Raw genomic sequence first — 20,441 nt, forward strand, 5'->3', positions numbered from 1 at the left:
ATTGAATATTTCAGCTTTAAAACAGATGGCAAGTTTCACAACTTCACATTATAAAACTTCCCCACGTTCTCTCCACAGACCTGCACATTCTTGAATGACAAACCAATTTCCTCTTCAATGCCTGAATTGAACTTGTCTCCACCACAGATTTTTGATCAGAGCAATTGAGCGAAACTGTCCAACTAAATCTGAATCTTCACATTGGAGATTGGATTATGTTAGGGGTTCACATCAGCCTTGTATAAGACCTTTACACAGACATTATTGCCTAAGAGGTCTAAACTTGCAACAGGCTGATTCCTTGCTGCCCTGATCCCTCCATGAATGTCTCTGACCCAGAGCTTAAGCTAGATACACAGAACTTAACATTTACAGAGTAAGTATATGGCAAGACAATTTAGTACCTAGTCAAACTATTAGATAACTCCACAACTCTGCCCATTCACCACTCAGCCCCAACTATCCCACCCAACCGACTCACCCCAATTCCCCCCTTTGACCCGACCATCCATCTCCCCACTCACTCTTCTATTTGAAGACTGAATCTTTAAAAATTACCTGAAGACAGGGGCTAGTGTCATAAAAAAGGGGTAGGTCCTCTCTTCCACTGATAGATTCCGCTGAGCTGACATGGAAGACGTTGTGCTGCCCATTTCTGGGTTACCTGGGACTGGAAGTCCCCAAGAGAAATGGGCAACAGGATCAGGTCTATAAACTCTTCATTGGCAGTGTCAATGCAACAGGAAGATCTAGGCCATTATCCTTCAATAGATGTTAGAATCTTTAAGAAGTAAAGAATAAAATTCCATGAAATAAAATTTTTTCCTAATAAACACTCTGCAAAGTTGACAGGAATCAATAATACTTCATTTACAGTCTTCCTGTCAATTTTATTTCAGCTACACGTACTTGATTTACATTCCTCATCCCTTTTCAAGTTTCTGGGCTTTGCTCGAATCATTAATGGAAATTCCACTTCCCCAATAAGTTAAGCCAAAAGTGATCCTACAAAGGACAATGCATGTGCAGCATTTTCAAGGTGAAATTGTTTAAAAAGGAAATAATGAGTCAAGTTACCGTGATATGAAAACAAGTCAGAACATGGGCTCAAAATTTATTTCAAGAAACGAGAAGACTGTAACAAGTATTTTATTAGAAAAGTTATGTATAACAGCATGAACATCAGCGTTCAACATTTAATGACCTAATTAAGCAACAAACTAGAGACTCAGTAGCATAAGCAAAATGCTGCTTAAAATGAAAGCTTTCACCTTTCCATAATTAAACATTCATTAAAAATTATCTACACATTTTATACAAAAAGGGGAATATAGGCTTACAGGCACATTATGTTTAAAATAAAACAGCATTGTAACACTCCAGACTGAAAAGCATCCTAAAATTATGAGTATGTTTTCAAAATTAATATCTCATATATCCTTGGTTGCATTTTAATAGTTTGTAATTCCAGTGGACATGGGTGCTGCTAGACTGTTCCAAAAATGTGTCAATGTAGAGGAACCAGCACACAATCTAAAAGTTAAATTAAGTGCAAGTGTTGAATATCAACTTCTCTACTACTATGCTGCAGAATATGAATTTCACCAATCGACATCTTATTGAGACAGTCTACCAGCAGCAGTGGTGTTACACAGGTGACATTTCCAAATAATGCAATCAACAAAGCCATAATTATGTCTGCACAAAATGTATTCATAATATATCTGAAACATTATGCATTTCTCCAATCATGATTCAGTATAAAATCTGTCAAGGAGTGTGAGTTACTTGTATTCACCATAAACACTGGAATAACACACCTAATCCCAAAAAAATTGAAAAGTTTCTCTGTCCAAAATAATCTTTTAACTCAATATACATTAAAACCAATTTATTAAAGTATTGTAATGGTCTCAATTCCCCATACGGGGCAATACATATCTAGTGAATACACACTAGTCATTCAAGATCAACCCGATCAGACAATGTTGAATCTTGGTCCTGGGGTTGCAATAATGTCGCTGTAAGGCTCAGTTTGCGTAAGCTCAATTGCCTGTTGCTTTTTAAGTACCAAGAAACTGTAGAACTTTGCAGCTGCCTGTTTCCGGTTGTTCTTTCGACATAAATCTGCCAGGCTTATAGATTCAGCTCCCGTTTTAGCCAAGGCCCTCTGAAAAAAACAAAAGTGATTAAGTCGTGACCTGAAACAAAACTGAAGTACAGGAAACTGCATAAAGGATCATTTTTAATGCACGTAAATCAATGCACTTTTAACACAAGCACATACTTCAAAAAAATTGAAGAGGTGGTAAGTCAAGAGCAGCCCAAATTTAAACAGTACAAATAGAAAACCATTCCAAGATGTTTCACAGAAGAGTAAAGAAAAGCAGACTCCAAACCAAACGAGAAATAAAATGATGTTGTTATCAAAAGCTTAGTCAAATAACTACTGCTTTGAGGAGATTTTAAAAGGAGAGGGATGTACTAGGTTTATGGAGAGATTCAATTTTTGTCCAGAATGCTTTTTTTAAAAAAAGAGAAAAAAAGCACAAAAATCATCTTATACCTATCATTATCCACACGGAGACCAGGATAATTGCTTTCTACCCTGCTCGGTGACATTGATAGCAATCTCTAGTAAATTCACAAAAAAAAATCAATGGCAGCTGCAATTTCAGGTTACCTGGTCAGCTGCTCCATAACCTCGGGATTTAATAAAATCATTCTGTTCTGCTGCGGAGGCAGAAAGTGTGGTCACTAGGATTGTGCTGTTCTCAGTCAGCTTAAATGCTTACTTAAAATCGTAGTCCTATTGCTGTCAATGAAGGTGATTTAGAAGGCTCTGAGTGACATCACTGAAACTGCTTGTACAAAAGATGTAGGTGGTAGGAGTAGCCTTTCAGTGGATATATACGCAATATATATATTATATAGGGGATCGGCTGCTGAGATTGGGTGGGAGGATTGCCGAGTTATTTGCTTTAGTGTGTCTGTTGCTCCAATTAGGAGCATCAGATGATTGCACCAACTGCTCAAAACAAATTCTAAACATGATGCAGGTTGAAATCAAGTCAGAAGCCTAAATATCTGTAAACATAAATTGCTTTATTTAACCTTCAAACCAGACTTCCACTTCTCCCATCAGGAAAATGAGACAACAGTCTGAAAACACTTGACAGATTCAAGAACAGCTTCTTTCCTGCAGTCATTTGACTTTTGAATGGTCCTAATCATAAATTGAGCCGATCTTTCTCTTCACCCTACCTGTAACTGCAACACTATATCCTGCACCCTATCCTTTCCTTTTCCTCACATACTCTACGAACGGTATGTTTTCATTGTATAGCACAAGAAACAATACTTTCTACTGCATCCCAACACATGACAATAAATCAAAATCAAATCAAATGACTGTCCTCCCAAAACAAAAAGGATGTAACCATCCCTCAAGCTTTTTATATGCCCGACACATCCCCACAATTAATTTGCCAAACATTTGCATACTCTCCAACTTGTATACCAGATAAACTCCCTTATATGCAGGCTACATTATCCCTACTGGGAAAATTTCCCAACACCACCACCCCTATCCACTAACTTTCCCTATTCTCATACTTGAGTAATAACAGAGGTCAATATGATAAGAGTACAGCTTCTACAGAATGCTTAACCCAGTTTTGTTTTAAGATTTGGCCTCTTTCTAAAACCTAGTCAAATTTTGCAGTTAGCACTTAACATTAAATAAGTAGTTTCTTTAAACGTTAGCCACTGGTAAGCAAGTTGCCTGTTAGTGGAGGCTGCATATTTAATTAAATAACCAGTTAGAACTAGTTACCAAAAGCAGAAAGCTTTTGCAAACGTACGGTTGACACATTAACCAAGTGTACATTTGACAGAACTCGAGAATTTAGTTGAGTGTGTGAATTCTACACAATGAGGTAAGAGATGCTGTTCTGCTCTTTTACAAAATATGAAGCGGTCTGTCAGAGGGCTGAGGAAAACCGAGATCCCAGAACTCTGGGTAATAATTAGGTCAGTAGGCAAGTAATTAGATTAGTGAGTTTTACATTTTTCTTTCTTTAAACTGGGGCAGTATAAACTGTCAAGACACGAGCAATTAAAAAGCAGAACCACAAAAGATAATCCACCATGGACCTGTACCAAAGTATTTACATAGCTGGTTGAGAGCAGGTGCAGAAGGACCCAAAGGCAGTAACCACTATCTAAAAGAGAGAGGTCGCAGAGCTATTCAAGGAATGGGGGTGCGGGACCATTCACAGCCAGAGGGGGGCAGGCAGGCAGGCCATTTACAGTGAGAGGCCAGTGTCGCCCTCGTAAGCTCATTAAGTCACCACTGCATTTTATGAATCCCAGGAAGAGCGTCTCCTGTGGGAAAGAGTACGCCCTCGGCACAATCAGCAGAGCCTGGTCTCCAGTCATCCTGGACCCTCTTTCCACTGGACCAAGTCCTTGTTCTGACAATCTCCTGTAATAGTTAGTGTGCAGCAGCCACCACATTGAAATAACTCATGCACAGGCATCCTCCACCCCTTAACATTAAGTTGGGGACCTGGAGCATCAGGACTGTCATGGACAATCCCAACAGCAACAGACTAGAACAGTGTACTGTTATTGTTGCCAGGGAGCTCAGGCATTTTGATATTGACATCAGTACCTGAAGCAAGGGAAGCCCAGTTCAAGGGACAAGGTGGCAATTTCACCTTCTTCTGCAAAGGTAAACCAAAAGAAGACTGCTGCTCACACGGTTGGCATTGCTATTAAAAACAAACTGGTTGGCTGCCTCAAAGACTTCCTTTTCAGAATAATCAAGCACCTTATGACCCCTCATGTCACCCTCGCCCAGGACAGTGCACTATAGTTCTCAGCATGTGCATCCCAACACCGGAAACAACAAATGAGTCCAAACAGCAATTTGATTCCAGCTATGAACAATCCCTGTTTTGAGTCCCAACAGGTAAAGCTGATCCTCTTTGGCAAATTCAACGTCAAAAGAATTGGAAACGGCAGAAACCTTTGAGAGGACGAAGAGAAATTAACATGGTACCCTTCTCCTAACAATACACCTTGACCCGAAATGGGAGTGCTTCAGATCCGACTTTTAGAGCCGTTCTCATACACCCACTGCCTGCAAAAATATCAATGATTCTGAATTGCGCTGTCGATGTCTGTGGGCAGGGCTAAACCCACCCAAAACCTTGCAGCTCCAATCAACGTCTCCAACTGCGCATGCGCAAAAAAGATCCCCTGCCACATCACTTCTGGGCCTCATAATGCCTCGTCCTGGCCTCCACAGACATCCACCCCCCCCCCAACACCCAAAAATTACTGACCCCCCTCATCCCACCCACCCCGCCACCCAGACCAATCGTGGGCCCCTCCCCACCGATCTCAGGCAGAGTGACAGCTGACATCCGCCCCCTGATCTCAGGCAGAGTGCCCCCTCCCCTTCCCAACCAATCTCAAGCAGAGACATGGACGCTAGATACTTAACTCTTCCCTAACTGGGGCACCAGAATCAGGCTTTTGTGGACCATGTCTGTTTCGTTCCAATTCTGGATGGGAAAACGCAGTGGTAAAGGGGAAGTGCCAAGAAATTGGGCATGCAGCCTATTAAGTCAATTTAAATGAATTTAAATGGCCATCCGCATGATCCCGATCGCAGCCATTTTTGGGCCTTAGTAAAGACAGGACTAGTGCAGACCGCACTACTCGCCTCACGCCCGACTTTATCAAGTTGTTGTGCCTGAAAACAGGTGCAAAGCATTGGTAAAATCGTGCCCTATCGTTAGGCAAGCTTGATCTTAATTGTAGTAAATGGAGTACGCAAGAGTACTTCAATGGCGTACTGAGCAAAACCAAGACAGCATTCCCGGTAGCACAGTGATTAGCACTGAGGCCTCACAGCACCAGGGATCCAGGTTCAAATTTTGGCCCCAGATCCCTGTCTGTGTGGAGTTTGCACATTTTGCTCGTGTCTGCATAGGTTTCCTCTGGGCGCAAGTCCAAAGATGTGCAGGTTAGGATGATTGGCCATGCTAAATTGACCCTTAGTATCAGGGGAATTAGCTGGGTAAATAAACGTGGTAATGGGGATAGGGCCTGGATGGAACTGCTGTCGGTGCAAGCTCAATGGGCCAAATAGTCTCCTCCTGTACTGTACGGATTCTACGATTTTTCGAATTCTTATTGCACAGCTAGCTTCAGTTTTGCCTCTAAAAGAGATCATTCTCCTCTTTACTTATAGCCCATTATGGTTACCAGAAAAACTGGGATATATTTCCAGCGGGACATCCCAATCATCTGTTATTCACCAGAAGAAATGCAGACTGTAAAAGTCTTGGCAATATGCTTAAAAACCAGTTAAACTAATTTTTCTGACGGGTGGGGGGCTGTGGATTGGTGTCATGTTCATAGATTTTCTGATGGGGATGTGTAAAATCCCCATCCCACTGTATGTAATTTGCTACCAAATAAATCTTCCAAATTTTCATAACTTTTGAAAATCGTGTAAATCCAGCACTTAAACTATTTTGGTTTTGAAGCAATTGATTCACCTGCACTGCTGATTCAACTGAGAATATTGTAAATAATGTTTTTGAGATAAAGCAAAAAAGGTCAAGTAAATTTTACTTCATATTATTCAATAATAAAATTGTAGCTAACACCAGGTGATCCGAGGTATTCTGCTAAATTGGGTTGACATGTATATCTGTCTTTATACAGAAAGTGTTCTTTAGCTTTTCTGGTAACCTGAAGATTTAGAGCAAAACCCCCCAATTTCTGCCCAGAATTAGAACCACGTTAACCACCTGTACTTATTTCTGAAGAAAATATTGAAACTATCACTTACAAGTATGAATTCTAGGCTTACTCATAATGCAATTAAAGACCCATCAATCACAGCATGGCAAAATGTGATGTAATTGAGGTGCACAAATCTTCAGATAGACATTATTTAATGTATCTTACCTGTAGACCATGAAGCATTTGCTGAGTTCTCTTGTTCCACCGCCTCTCTTCCTGATCCTGGTCACCGCCTACCGTCTCCTCCTCCTCAAAACAAGGGCAAATATAGTTAAAACCATTCCAAGGATGGAAGAAACAAAATCAATTAGTGTAATAAAAATGAGAACTTTCATCAGTTGTCTCAATTTTTCCAGTGTACCCATTATGAAAGAATATAGTATTAAAAAAAATTTAACAAAAAGCTAAATTAGCAGACAAGATTGTTAAAATTTACCCAGTTGTTGCTACTATTCCTTGTCCCTCACAACTACTTTTCTTATCTCTGGCATTTTTCTTCTTGGGCACTAGGCAAGTCTACAAATGAATTCAAGCGTTCCTGACTAAACAACCTGTAGGAATCTTCCCAGAACCCATTTTTTCATCATTATGTAAAGTTGATCAAAATAACAAATGTCACTTTGTTGATCAAATACTGTTATTATTTTACAGTCAGAGAAATGCAATCTTAGTGTACAAAATATTAAACCAAAATGGTGAAATTTAATTATTTTGATAGCTTAATAAGAATTTTAATATTTCAGAACAAAAACTCAAGAATCTTTCAAACAGAACTCTTGCTGGAAATGGTAAAATCTGGTGCAGTGCTAACCCTCAAATGGGACAGTTCCTGAGCACCCTTGTCTTACCTAAGCAGCCATTAGTAATTTGACAAAGAGAGCACAACATAGAACCCTACAGTGCAGAAACAGGCCCTTGGGCCCATCGAATCTGCAAACACAATTCCACCCAGGCCCCATCCCTATATATTATACCCACTAGTCCCTCTAACCTAAGCATCCCTGGACACTAAAGGGACAATTTCTTAGCATGGCCAATCAACCTAACCCGCACATTTTTGGACTGTGGGAGGAAACCGGAGTACCTGGAGGAAACCCACACAGTCACGAGGAGAATGTGCAAACTCCACACAGACAGTGACCCGAGCCAGGAATCGAACCCAGGAGCTGTGAAGCAGCAGTGCTAACCACTGTGCTACCGTGCCGCCCATTATGCTTTATTCCCTTACTACATTTGAATGGAATCCCCTCTCATTTGATGCCAGTGTGTTGCATAAAATACAAGAAATAGGAACACAGGACAAATATCCCATCACTGGTAACAGAATGCTAGGATTAATTATATTGACCGTATTTCTATTTCTCGCAAGGTTAACAAGCTCAAAAGAATGGGAATCAAAACTGGAATTTTCCTCATCTGTAAGGCTTATCCATTTTCCTCAAACTACTTGAGTCATAAAGGTTGGTATTTGACTTCCAGAAAAGGAAGTGGAAGTAGTTTGTGCAGAAAGGACAGGCATCATCATAATGACCCAAGTTTGAATAGCTCACAGATGCTCACCATCAGGCTCATAGAACATAGAACATAACAGCGCAGAACAGGCCCTTCGGCCCACGATGTTGCGCCGACCAATTAAAAAAGCAATGACCCTCTAACCTAAACCAATCCCTTTCCATCCATAAACCTATCCACAGATCTCTTTAACGCCCCCAAACTAGGCGCATCTACAACTGCAGCAGGCAGGGCATTCCAATCCCTCACCACCCTCTGGGTAAAGAACCTACCTCTGACATCCGTCCTATAACTACCACCCCTTAATTTAAAGCTATGCCCCCTCGAGCTAGCTTTCTCCATCCGAGGAAAAAGGCTATCACTGTCCACCCTATCTAAACCTCTAATCATCTTGTATGTTTCAGTAAGGTCCCCTCTTAGCCGCCTTTTCTTTCTAACGAAAACAACCTGAAATCCCTCAGTCTCTCCTCATAGGACCTTCCCTCCATACCAGGCAACATCCTGGTAAACCTCCTCTGCACCCTCTCCAATGCCTCCACATCCTTCCTATAATGTGGGGACCAGAACTGCACACAATACTCCAAGTGCGGACGCACCAGAGTTTTGTACAGTTGCAACATGACGTTGCGGCTCCTAAATTCAATCCCCCTACCAATAAACGCCAAGACAATGTATGCCTTCCTAACAACCTTATCTACTTGATTCCCAACTTTCAGGGATCTATGTACACATACACCTAGATCCCTCTGTTCATCAACACCACAAGAACATTGTGTGGCATCAGGAGGATGGGCCACTTACTGATTTGTAATCCAATGTTAATCAATGGCCTCAGATAGAATAAGGGAAGACAAATAAAGGGGACAAAACGTCATGTAAACTCCTGTTTAAAATGCTTTTTTGCAAAAGTTCAATGTATTTGAAGCCAATTTAATTCAGATAAACTAGCAAAAAAGGTATTTTTAAAAAACTGTGTCCTCACCTCCTCTTCTTCCTCTTCATCTTTTTCTTTCTTCTCTGGCAGAACAGCAAGCTCTGGAACAAGGTCAGTAATGTGCAGTTGCTCCTCTGGAGGAAGCTCCACTGGTGGAATCTGCAGTTCTTGTTCTTGTTGCTGTGGCTGCTGTTGCTCATCTTGTTGCTGAAGGAGTATAACCAGTAAAAAAATAAATACGTTTGTCCAACAAAACCAGAAGAGAAGGAATGAAGGTCTCCATCAAGCAGCAGCAGCAGCAGAGACCAAACTAAGTCACAATACTGAGCGGAAATAGCTTCCGCCTAACTCCACCATGACAAGAAATATACTTAAATATTGTTGAACCCACAGAATGTGGACTGCAGCCATTCAAGAAGGCAGCTCACCACTTCTCAAGGGCAATAAAATACCAATGATATATAAAACAAGTTTTTAAAAGAGAACAAAATTATTTATGATTCTCACAGGTACTGTAGGCTCTGGTTCCATTTCCTTTGATTTACGCTTAACTAGTCTTGATGGCGGGGGCATAATTGACTCATCCAGCGCGGTCCTACTACTCTCCAATATAGATTCCTGTAGACGACTGGGCTCCTCTAATATGGGTTCATCTAAAATTTCAAAAAAAAAATTAAATTTAGTTATATACTTATTTTAAACAAATTCAATTTCACATAAAGCCATCTTGTAAGGTTTCCCTCAAATGGAAAAAAAGTCTACATGATGTTGAACCCTTAAGGTACGCATGAAAATGTCAACATAATTCATTGTAACACTGTTACCCAGACTACCACCAGACATGAAATTCGTCAAAAAAAGGGAACTATTGCCTAATATTTGGTAAGTACTCTTTTCACTCAGGTCATGACAGGTTGATCTAGGTAGAGAAAGTAGTTAATTATTATTGTGGTACACATACCCAGACCTACTAGTAGAACTATTCATTTCGTACTTACATCCCTGAATTTATTCCTGCTCTATTTTTAACGGATGTCTTCCATTTCTACGAGCAATCTAGATAAAGGAGCCCATGAATAGACAGGTGAGTCTGCCAGAGTGAGTTGGAGACTGAATGAGTAGCAAATTAGGTTCACGTGGCAGGTTCTAGCAAGTCCTTTTCAGTCTTAACTATTGATGAAAGATCAAGATCTCACATTGTACTAACCTTCAAGAAAATTAAGGTAGCTTGTTAAGCAGAGAACTGCCTGGAGTGGCAGTTATCTGTCAATCACCTGAAAGTAGTTGGTTCAAGAGTGTTAATTAATGTAGCAGGAAGTTAAGCTCGTAGTGACACATAAGAGGGTCTATAAAAATGACAGTCTTTTCAGCAACAGACACACAAGGAGACAGATGACTGCAATAGAGAGATGAAATTGAGTAACAAGTAAGGATCACATGGCAATTTGGTACACAGGGGAAAGAAGTGTGACACACAGGAATGATTCCAAGTTGAGTGACTGAGTAACTAAATTAACTAAATAAATTTATGATGGAAGGACAGGTGTTATGTTGCAACCGTTGAATCAGAGTTTTTGGACAAGGCAATCTATTACTAACAGGCCTAGAAAAATTGTAAGCAGCTAGAGGAATTTCAGATCAGCGTTACTGATTTAGAAGCTGAACTCCAGAGTGCGCAACATAAAGGAAGGGGGATCCTTTGTTGATCGTGCACTTACAAAATCGTTGTCCATTTCGATCAGACGTGAAGGACAGGAGGATAAGACTGTGATTGGGACAGGAGTAGAGAAGCCTCAGAATTTACAACTGTCAAACAGGTTTGAGGTGCTTGCAACCTATGTGGATGAGAGTGAAGTCTGCAAGGTGGAAGAGAAGACTGGCCATGGCAAAATGGTACAGGAAGTCTTTCAAGTGAGGGGGGCAACAGGAACGTAGTGGTAATAGGGGACAATATAGTGAGGAGGATATTGTTCTCTGCATCTAAGAGCGAGAGTCCAGAAGGTTATGTTGCTTGCTCAGTGCCAGGGTTTGGGTTATCTGCCCAGGGCTGAAGAGGCACTTACGGTGGGAGGATCCAGTATCACGGTCCATTTAGATATCAAAGACATGAAGGACAAGCAATGATGTTCTGTATAGTCAATCTGAAAAGCTAGGTACCAAATTAAGAAACAAAGCCACAAAGATAATAATCTCTGGATTATTACCAATTGGCTAGATTGGATTTGTCCGGCTTTTTTTTTGCTGCACAGGACATACCTAGGCAACTTTCCACATTGTATGTTAAATACCAGTGTTGTAACTGTATTGGCAAAGCTTGGCTACAGCCACAGTTAATGCTGGAGCACACATCTTCAGTACTATTGCCAGAATATTGTCAAGGTCCATAGACTTTGTAGTATACACAGCCTTCAGCTGTTTCTTGACATCCCGGAGTGAATCAAATTGGTTGAAGACGCGACATCTGTGATGCTGGGCACTTCCAAAGGAAGCCCAGTTTTGAATTATTTCATCTGTTTGAAATCTATCCCACTCAGCTTTGCGGCAGTCAAACAACATGAAGGGAAATCCCAATGTGAAGACAGACTTTGTCTCCACAAGGTGGTCATTCCCACCAATACTGTCAGAGACACTTGCATCTGTAACAGGGAGCTTGGCAAGGACGAGGTCTGGTATGTTTTTCCCTCCTCTTGGTTCCTTCACCATCTTTTGCAAACAGTCTAGCAGCTATTTGAACAAGGAGCAAGAAAGGCCATTCAGCTTCTCAATCCATTCAATGTCATAACTGATCTGATAGCAACCTCAAATCTGCATTCTGTCTACCCCTGATGAGCCAGCCCCTTGCTCACCAAGAATCTATCCAGTTCAGCCTCTAAAACATTCAATGGCTCTGCTTTCACAACATTTTCAGGAAGAAAGTTCCACAGACTCACCCGAGAGAAAAATTTTCACCTCATCTCCATTTTAAATGGGCGACCTCTTATTTTTAAGCAGTGACCCATAATACTAGATTCTTCCACAAGAGAAAATATCCTCTTCACATCTACCTTGTCAAGACCCCCCACAAACTTGTGTGTTTCAATCACGTCACCTCTTACTCTAAACTCCAATGGATATAAGGCTAGCCGGTCTAACCTTTCCTCATACGCCAACACATCCGTTCGAGGTATTGATCTGGTAAACCTTCTTTGCACTGCCTCCAACACATTTGCAATCTTCCATACACTATACACAAAATGAGGTCTCACTGTTGCCCTGTACAATGGAGGCATGATGTCCCTACTTTTGTATTCAATTCTCGCCACAATAAATGATAACATTCAATTAAGCTTCTTAATTATTTGCTGTACCTGCATACCAGCCTTTTTTGATTCATGCACACATTCAACCAAATTCCTCTGCACTTCAGAGTTGTACAATCTCTCATTTGTTCTTTGTTATTCTTCTTGCCAAATTGGACAATCTCACATTTTCCCACATTAAACTCTATTTGCCAAATCTTTATCCACTCACTTCATCTATCGATATCTATGCCCTATAGGACTTGGCCAGCTCAGTCAGTAGCGATGCTTCTGTGCCAGTCTTGGTAACAAACATTTAAGTCCTCACTGTCCCAGGGCAATGCCATCCTGAATGCATTCCACTTTGCCACCACCTGTGTAGCACTGCAGCTCTAATTTCAATGTTTACAGGAAGCATCATAATTTCTTACTCCAAGTAAAATTTCATGTTTACAGAACGAACAATCTACAGAAACACGTGGAAAAAATAAAATTTGGCAACTTCTAATCATTCACTGATCTTTTCCAGTCAATGACAGCATGTTATCAACGAGTTAATCAAGTGTTTGGACACACTTCAAAATAGATTTGGTTGCCATTGAAACCAAATTATTCCAAACACAAGGCTAACTTTTAATACTGTGCACAACTCTAGACTGATTGCCTTCAGAAAGGCACTGTCATGTTGAAGAGAATTCAAAGGGGAACAAGGCTAGTTTGGGGATGATGTAAGAAGATAAATCAGATTTTCACGGACAATGGCAATGATCTCTATCAAATACTAAATGAGGGAAAACAAAAAAAAAAGACAAAATGGAAACCGCAACATGAGAAAGGAACAACAGTATTCCTACCAATTACATCACGCTGTTGCTGTTGAGGTTGCTGCTCCTCCCTGGGTACTTCTGGATTTTCAATTTCTTTCAGGAATTGTTCCAAATTGTCTGCTTCACCTCCCTTTCTCTTTTTCCTTAGTTCATCGGGGACAATTGGTGTGAGGCAGCGTGTAAAAAGCTAGACAGAAGTAAAGTACAAGCTCACTATTTACATTATTTTGAGTCTGGTTAGAAATATGTACAGAGTTACACAAATTTTTATAACTACAATAGCTTCCCTTGTTAAATACAGCAGACAGTGACTGTTTAATAGCCTGAACTGAATAAAAAAAGACTTTCTTTTAAAATAAATGGGACTAAATAAACTGTTAAAATGAAGCTTACATTTTTGTTTAGCATGGCAAAATCATTTAATTTTATAAACCAGTGAAAATGTACTGGTCATTTTACGCACCCGAGAACCATCTCTGCTTGTCACATACATACAATCTCCTCCACGAGCAGAACAGATACATTCGAACAGTTCAATTACCTTCAATAACCTGTTGTTCCAGAGAGGTTGAGCTGGAAGTGAGAACAGTTTCTCCACACCACCTGTCTCTTTCCACATCATAAGTTTCTTGGTAGGTGGCGCAAGATCCAACGTGGTTACAATGTCGGAGTAGTCACTCAACTGTGCCCGAATTGTTTTGCTGTCCAATTCTTTTACACTATCCACAATCAGTTTCCTCTTTCTTTTCGCTTTTGTTTCCTTAACTGCAAGAAATCACCCCCAATTTAACAATGTATGTTTCTTCAAAATAAAACCTTAAAACATTAAGTCGACAAAACACCACTTTTCAGGATTTTTAAATCTAAAGCAGCCACGACCTCTCCTCACCCTACACATATAAACACAAAAGAAACCGAAAGCTATGATAGTTTCCAGAATTTGTATCAGATGTTTGCTTCAACTTTATAAGTTAAACTTTAGATATGGAGATATATCACATGCATACAGCAAACATTGCTGAGTAAAGAACGCATATCATTTTTGGTTTTCATATTCTACATCGGTGCAAACATGATTAAGAATTACAACAAAATCATACATAACAATTTATAGTGGGAAACAGAAATCTTGGGATTCGCTCCTTTGCTTTGATATTTTACCCACCTTATCTGATCATAGCCTCCAATGAAAGAACTTACCAGTTATATCAATTGGTTCCAAAGCAAATGCTTCCTCTTCATTTGGTACTAATGTTGTCTGATCAGTCATTGTTGGCAGAGGTTCAACTGGATCATCAGAGTCTGGACTGTCAGGACCACCCACTGTTTCAAAATAATGCAATTTTAAACAGAAATATAGAAACTTCAGGTTCAGCTTATACACTTGGTAAGGATTAAATGATGCAATAAAAATTCTAAATACTCACTAGACATAACATCATCTTCATCATCATTATGAATAGGTTCTTCTGGCATCAAAACTCCTCCATCTGGTAACACCGGTGGATCATCAAAGATACCACCATCATCATGACTTAAAAGTTTATCATCTAGCAAATAAAATATTTTAGTCAATTTGAGAAAATAAAAATTGATGTAAAAGGGGATTTTGCCAAGCAAAGTAACAGTGCAATTTTAAAGGCGTTACAGGAAGATAGGAACCTGGCCAGGAGGGGGGAGGGGTTGTTCATGTTCACATATCTTTGAAGGTGGGAGGACAGAGTGATGATTTCGTTTAAATAAAAAGAGAGAAAATGGGATCCATGGTTTTTATGAGCAAGAGGACAAAAGTAAGGGAGTTATAATAAACCTCAGTGAACCTCGCCAAGCAGGGCACAGCACTTTAGGAAGGGAAGGATGCCATGGTCTAGCAGGCAACATTTACTTGGATGACAAAAGAGCTCAGAATCTGGAATTGTTCTTTTGAATACAAAAGCAAAAGAACTGATCTAAATGAAGATATTCAAAATCATGAAGAGCTTTGAGTAAATAAGGAGAATTAAAGTTGACTGGCAGCAAGATCTGGAACCAAAGGACTCAGATTTAAGATGATTAACGTAATAATTTTTTAAAAACTTATGCCGCAAGGGACAAAAGGCCATTCTGTGCTGTATGGTTCTACAAAATCAATACACTGAAGATGCTAAATTATACTTGAAAGATTTGATATTAGGCAACACACCGATTTTATGTTTTCAACAAGAGCAGGATGGCTTGCCTGAACTTGGGCACTGGACAAATAGTTATTCAGAGGATATAATTTGGTGCAATTTCATAAGTGAGAGCAATTGAATTGCAAATGAAATTAGGAATATATAAGAACCAATTAAACTAAATTTAAAACTAAAATGCCTGAGCAACATTCCTCAATTTATTACTTTGCTTCCATAGGAATGTTTATCAAGCAAAGGGGTAGCAACATACCAAGAATTCCACCATCAATTCCATCTCCAAATCCATCATTTTTGAGGGGGTCATCATACGCCAGATGGTTACTTTTCTCAGCCAGCTGAGCTGTAGTGTTTTGAACTGGCTCCAACAACAGATTAGAATCGCTGGTGCTTCCCATTATGTCCTCTTCAAATGTGCTGCCTTCACGCATAATCTCACGATCATCAACACCAAAGTCACCTTAAGAGGATGAAAATTGCACATAATCCATAAATTTTAATATTTTGCAGTTTCTGGACAAATTAGAAAATTATCTCAACTCTGAAAATCAAATGGAAGGGTCCTAAAGTTAACCAGATTTGGAGAGTTCTGTGTTTAATTTTTAATGGTCAAATATTGGACCAAATAATCAACAAATTGAAGTTCACAGTGACACGTGTAACCCCAGATAAGTGGGTCAATATTTACATACATTAGTTACACGCATCAACCGTTATTCATTTAATAGAATATCGAATATTGGCACTTTTGTATAACTGCAAAATCAAACCATGAGAGCCACTTTGTTAATGAATACAGAGGCCATACTTTTTAACAAACCCTAAAGAAAACATACTCAATTTTGCTATGACCAATAGTATTCCTAGAATGGTTTAAAGAGTAATGGTTCCCATACACAGATTAAAGCTTTTAACAGTGATTGGAAGCAAGTCTTCATTATAAGAGCATCACTTAGTAATCACCTGTGTCAAAACAGCACAGTTAATGCAATAATTTATTAAAAACATTTAAAATCACAATAATCAATGGCTGATTATTTTGAACAAAATTACATGTTTTCCTGGCTCGCCGCAACTGGATCATTAAGATACATTGATGGTTTGTATTTTAGTCAGTGGAAAATAAAAGGGCAGGTCATTGACCTAAACTAAAAAGGAAACAATGGTTTTGTATCCCAATATCTTGTATTTGATTGCCTGAAGCACACCAGGTTATATTGCACTATCACAGTTTCACAGAACCATAATGTAGGACCTGTCATCAGATTAGGCATTTCTTTTCCAAAGGTGCAAAACCTACACTCAGAATGTTCCAGGTACCGTGAATAATACAGTCAACTCGAGTCCACACACCTATTTATTTGATAATTGAACCTCCAATTAATTAAAAACACACAAAAGTTTATCTAGGCAAGCTGATATTCTTAGCCCAATTCAAATAAAGTAAAATTTTACTGAGGAAATCCTCCTATCTCTGCCAATGGGGTGATTGACCAAACCCAAAACAAAATAAGCCAAAGGTGTTCTAAATTTAAGCCACCAAGATTTATGTAAAAAGGCAAAGAAGTCCTATTCTTGTGAGCATTCCACAAGTCAAGACGGTGAATGGGGATGAGAAAAATATCAGTCACGATTGAATGGCGGAGCAGACTCAATGGACTGAGTGGCCTAATTCTGCTCTATGTCTTATGATATTATTCTTGCTGGGCAAAGGCTGTGAAAATCAGAGCCAAAATATCTATCCTTCCCACTTTGAGCAACATAAATGCATACCCTTGGCACCATTGCCATTTGGGAGTGAAAATACTAGTTTTCAGACATACACATATGCAGAACAGAATAAAGACTAGCTAGCCCACTAAGTCTGTCATATATTTTTTACGTACTGACTTATGAAATTCCCTGAAAGAGAACCAATTCCTTAGCTTGTCACACCACTGGAATGACTGTAATTCTATCCGAAATGGCATTTTTGTTTACAAATTCAATATAGATTCAAATTTTTAAATGCTGTGGGAAAATTATTCAGTGCTAGTTTTAATGACAAAGATTAAAATTCCTATTTGTAGCAAAGTAATGAAGCCATTAAAATATGATTGATATTAAATATTAACAGATTAAATAGTTTTACGCAAGCAGTTATAATGTCACTGAATTCTACTTCTAACAGAAGTAATGCTAAAGAATAAATTCAGAAATTATCGGAGGCATGAAGAAAATTAGATGTTTGTGTCTGCGTACTGGAGAAAATCCCAATTCTCACCAAAGTCATTGTCCTGAAGTAAAGTTATGTTGCCCACTTCCTCTCTCATAGTGATCTCTTCCACCCTACTCTGGTTCAAGGTAAACTGTTGAGCCACGTCAATATCACTAGAAAATAGAATATTGATTTGGTTAAACCAAGATTTTAAATTACACAAATTAAACTGATTAGACAAGAGCTAGAAATTACTCAACTACAAAACTTTTAAAAAGTCCTATGTAAAACATAGTCAGCAGAAACACACATTTCAACTGTAGAGAGATTAAGAATTGTAGATAAACATCCGCCTTCCCCCTTTGAGGTTAAGGCTCAAAATGTATTGCAGCTACCCCTGAATAATAAGTAGCGAAGTAAGATTAATCCCAACAAAATGTCAAATATCTTTTTATTGATGTTCAGGAAATTAACTGCTGCTACATTAAAGTATCATTCAGACACACTTGCTCTGAAAGTGGCTATGTAGTAGTGAGGCTAACGAAAATTGCTCGCATCATGATTATACTAAATATTAAGAACTTTCTCCAGAGTTTCAGTCTTTTCCAATAATGTCGTATAGAGAGTGCTGCAGCTAATCATTATTCTATCTGGATGAAATTCAAGTGTGTTCTTAATTTTTTTTGAAATTATACCAAACACATGATACATAACTTTATCCTTTCTCCGTTTTTAAAAAATATGATTTCTCTTTGGACATTCCAATTTGGGACCTTCTATTTCCATATTGAAATCTGAGTTGAGTTAATAATAATGGGAAGATGCGAAGGTTAACTATATTCACATTGTTTGTCATAATAAACACAAAACTGTAACAGTGTTGTTTGGTTGACAATATAATTCTTGAACTAAAATACGTAATTTCAGTCAATCAAAAAGGTAAAAAACTAAATTCCACAAAGTGCTACATTTGCACAGCATTCCTGTTTGATCTGACCTTGCATTTATTCTCTGGAGGCCAGAAATTATTTAAAGCTGCATTTCACAATATTATTAACAAAGATCACCTTGGAGACCATGGCTTTTTTAGCCAAGCACATCGCTGAAGTCGTCCACTGTGAATTACAAGTTCAACAGAGCACTATGCTGGTTCAACAAATTTACAATGTAGATAACTGAGCCATTACAACTATGCATTGTTCAATCCTCAGTTTATACTACACAGTCTAATTTCAACTATGCAACCAGTTGGATTCTGTCACCCTGGATTAAATAGGAAAAGGAAAAAGTGCGTTACCTAGGATGTTTGCTCCTAGTCATTGACAAGCAGCTCTGTATTTTGATACAGGTGTTGAATAAGGACAAAATCAGATTCGCATGAGAGATGCTGGTCAAGTTTTTCACATGGGATAATGATATATTTGGCAAGACACTGGAGGGCTATTAAGTTTCAAGGAATCAAATCCAAGAATGAAGTCAATGCCGTTAACAGAAAAATATTGGTGAAAAAGTTTATATTTTTGAGCTGTATGCCTAAGGGGGGAAAAACAACATTATTTCCCAAATATTCGATTTTGTGGGCTCTTGAAAACTTAAGGGTATCTTTCAATTTATGTTTTGCCTGACTGCCAAGTGATAAGTGAATCCTTTGTTCTAATTCTATGTTATTTGTGTGAATAGATTGGTTCATTTTATCTCTCCATATTTTCTCTCAAAAAAAAATCATGTTTGGCAACTATTAGACTTTCCCCAACTTATCCCTCTCCCTGCAATTATGCACTCTTTGATACCAATTCTGAAATTTTTTTGTGGTGTGAGAATATTCATTTCCTCAAACATGATTTAAAAACACTTACTCCAAGTCAGGCAACGGCTGGTCAAAATCATGAAATTCCTCAGGCAACGTGATAGCATTGTATGCAGCTTCTCGGTTCTCCTCTGGAAGATCCACAACACCTATAATGGAGGTAGCAAAATAGTCAATTTAATAAAAGGGCTAACCTACTGTTAACCAGTTACTCATTTAGAAATCAGCAGTCAAATTTGTATAGAGATGCCAGTCACATGCGCAGTCAGTTAATAGTTTCTGATTAGAGCATGAGATCTGAGCTCCACTCGAACACCAATGGTTAAACATACTTCCTGGTGCAGTTGTGCTAGAATACTGTCTATATACCTTTAAAATTGCACAGCAAGATTAATTCACAGTACTCATTTTGAACAAGCACAATCGGACTTACAAATTTGCAAATTTTCCTGGATCACTCTTGCCCACAGCACTTACAACATATTGTTCTCATAAGTCCATACTTTGAGCTTCTTAAGTACAAGTGTGTAAATATTCAGACTGTTGGTCTCCATTGAGAGATAAACTAATACATTTTATCTAATTATAAATTTTGCAAATTTAATCAGAAAATTGATGTTGGATTTGTTTACTGTTTGGATAGGAGCAAAATGATAAAAAGATGTTGCAATTCTGAAGTTACATCACATATATTTTTAAAAAATTGATTGCAGAAAATCTTGGACTTCAACTTCACTTTCCTACTAGTTCCCAATAGCCCTTATTCTCCAAGACAAATATTTGTTCATCTCAGCCAGAGTAGGTATAGATAGGAAGAAAAATTTTCCTTTAGTAGAGAGGTCAATACCAGGTTTTTCAGATTTAAGGTAATGGCCAGAGGATTTGAGGAA

General features: G+C 38.8%; 1 protein-coding gene across 3 annotated transcripts in view; it reads right to left on the bottom strand.

Moving 5' to 3' along the window:
• Positions 1–1,084: 1,084 nt before the first annotated feature.
• rad21b (RAD21 cohesin complex component b) overlaps positions 1,085–20,441 on the bottom strand; it is a 58,543-nt gene continuing 39,186 nt past the window's right edge. For 2 of the 3 annotated variants that reach the window (XM_080193572.1, XM_080193573.1), the window contains exons 4-14: positions 19,601–19,700; positions 17,811–17,917; positions 15,801–16,007; positions 14,804–14,926; positions 14,577–14,699; positions 13,918–14,141; positions 13,404–13,563; positions 9,779–9,924; positions 9,320–9,478; positions 6,991–7,074; positions 1,085–2,170 (exon numbers count right to left, since the gene is read on the bottom strand). In XM_080193572.1, coding sequence (XP_080049698.1) covers positions 1,979–2,170; positions 6,991–7,074; positions 9,320–9,478; positions 9,779–9,924; positions 13,404–13,563; positions 13,918–14,141; positions 14,577–14,699; positions 14,804–14,926; positions 15,801–16,007; positions 17,811–17,917; positions 19,601–19,700 — 1,625 coding nt within the window. In that variant the 3' untranslated portion in view covers positions 1,085–1,978. The remainder of the gene's footprint in view (positions 2,171–6,990; positions 7,075–9,319; positions 9,479–9,778; positions 9,925–13,403; positions 13,564–13,917; positions 14,142–14,576; positions 14,700–14,803; positions 14,927–15,800; positions 16,008–17,810; positions 17,918–19,600; positions 19,701–20,441) is intronic. The other variant, XM_080193574.1, reaches the window with a different exon arrangement.

Source organism: Carcharhinus amblyrhynchos, chromosome 8 (assembly GCF_965287045.1).
Source record: "Carcharhinus amblyrhynchos chromosome 8, sCarAmb.v2.hapA, whole genome shotgun sequence".
NCBI classification, from domain to species: domain Eukaryota; kingdom Metazoa; phylum Chordata; class Chondrichthyes; order Carcharhiniformes; family Carcharhinidae; genus Carcharhinus; species Carcharhinus amblyrhynchos.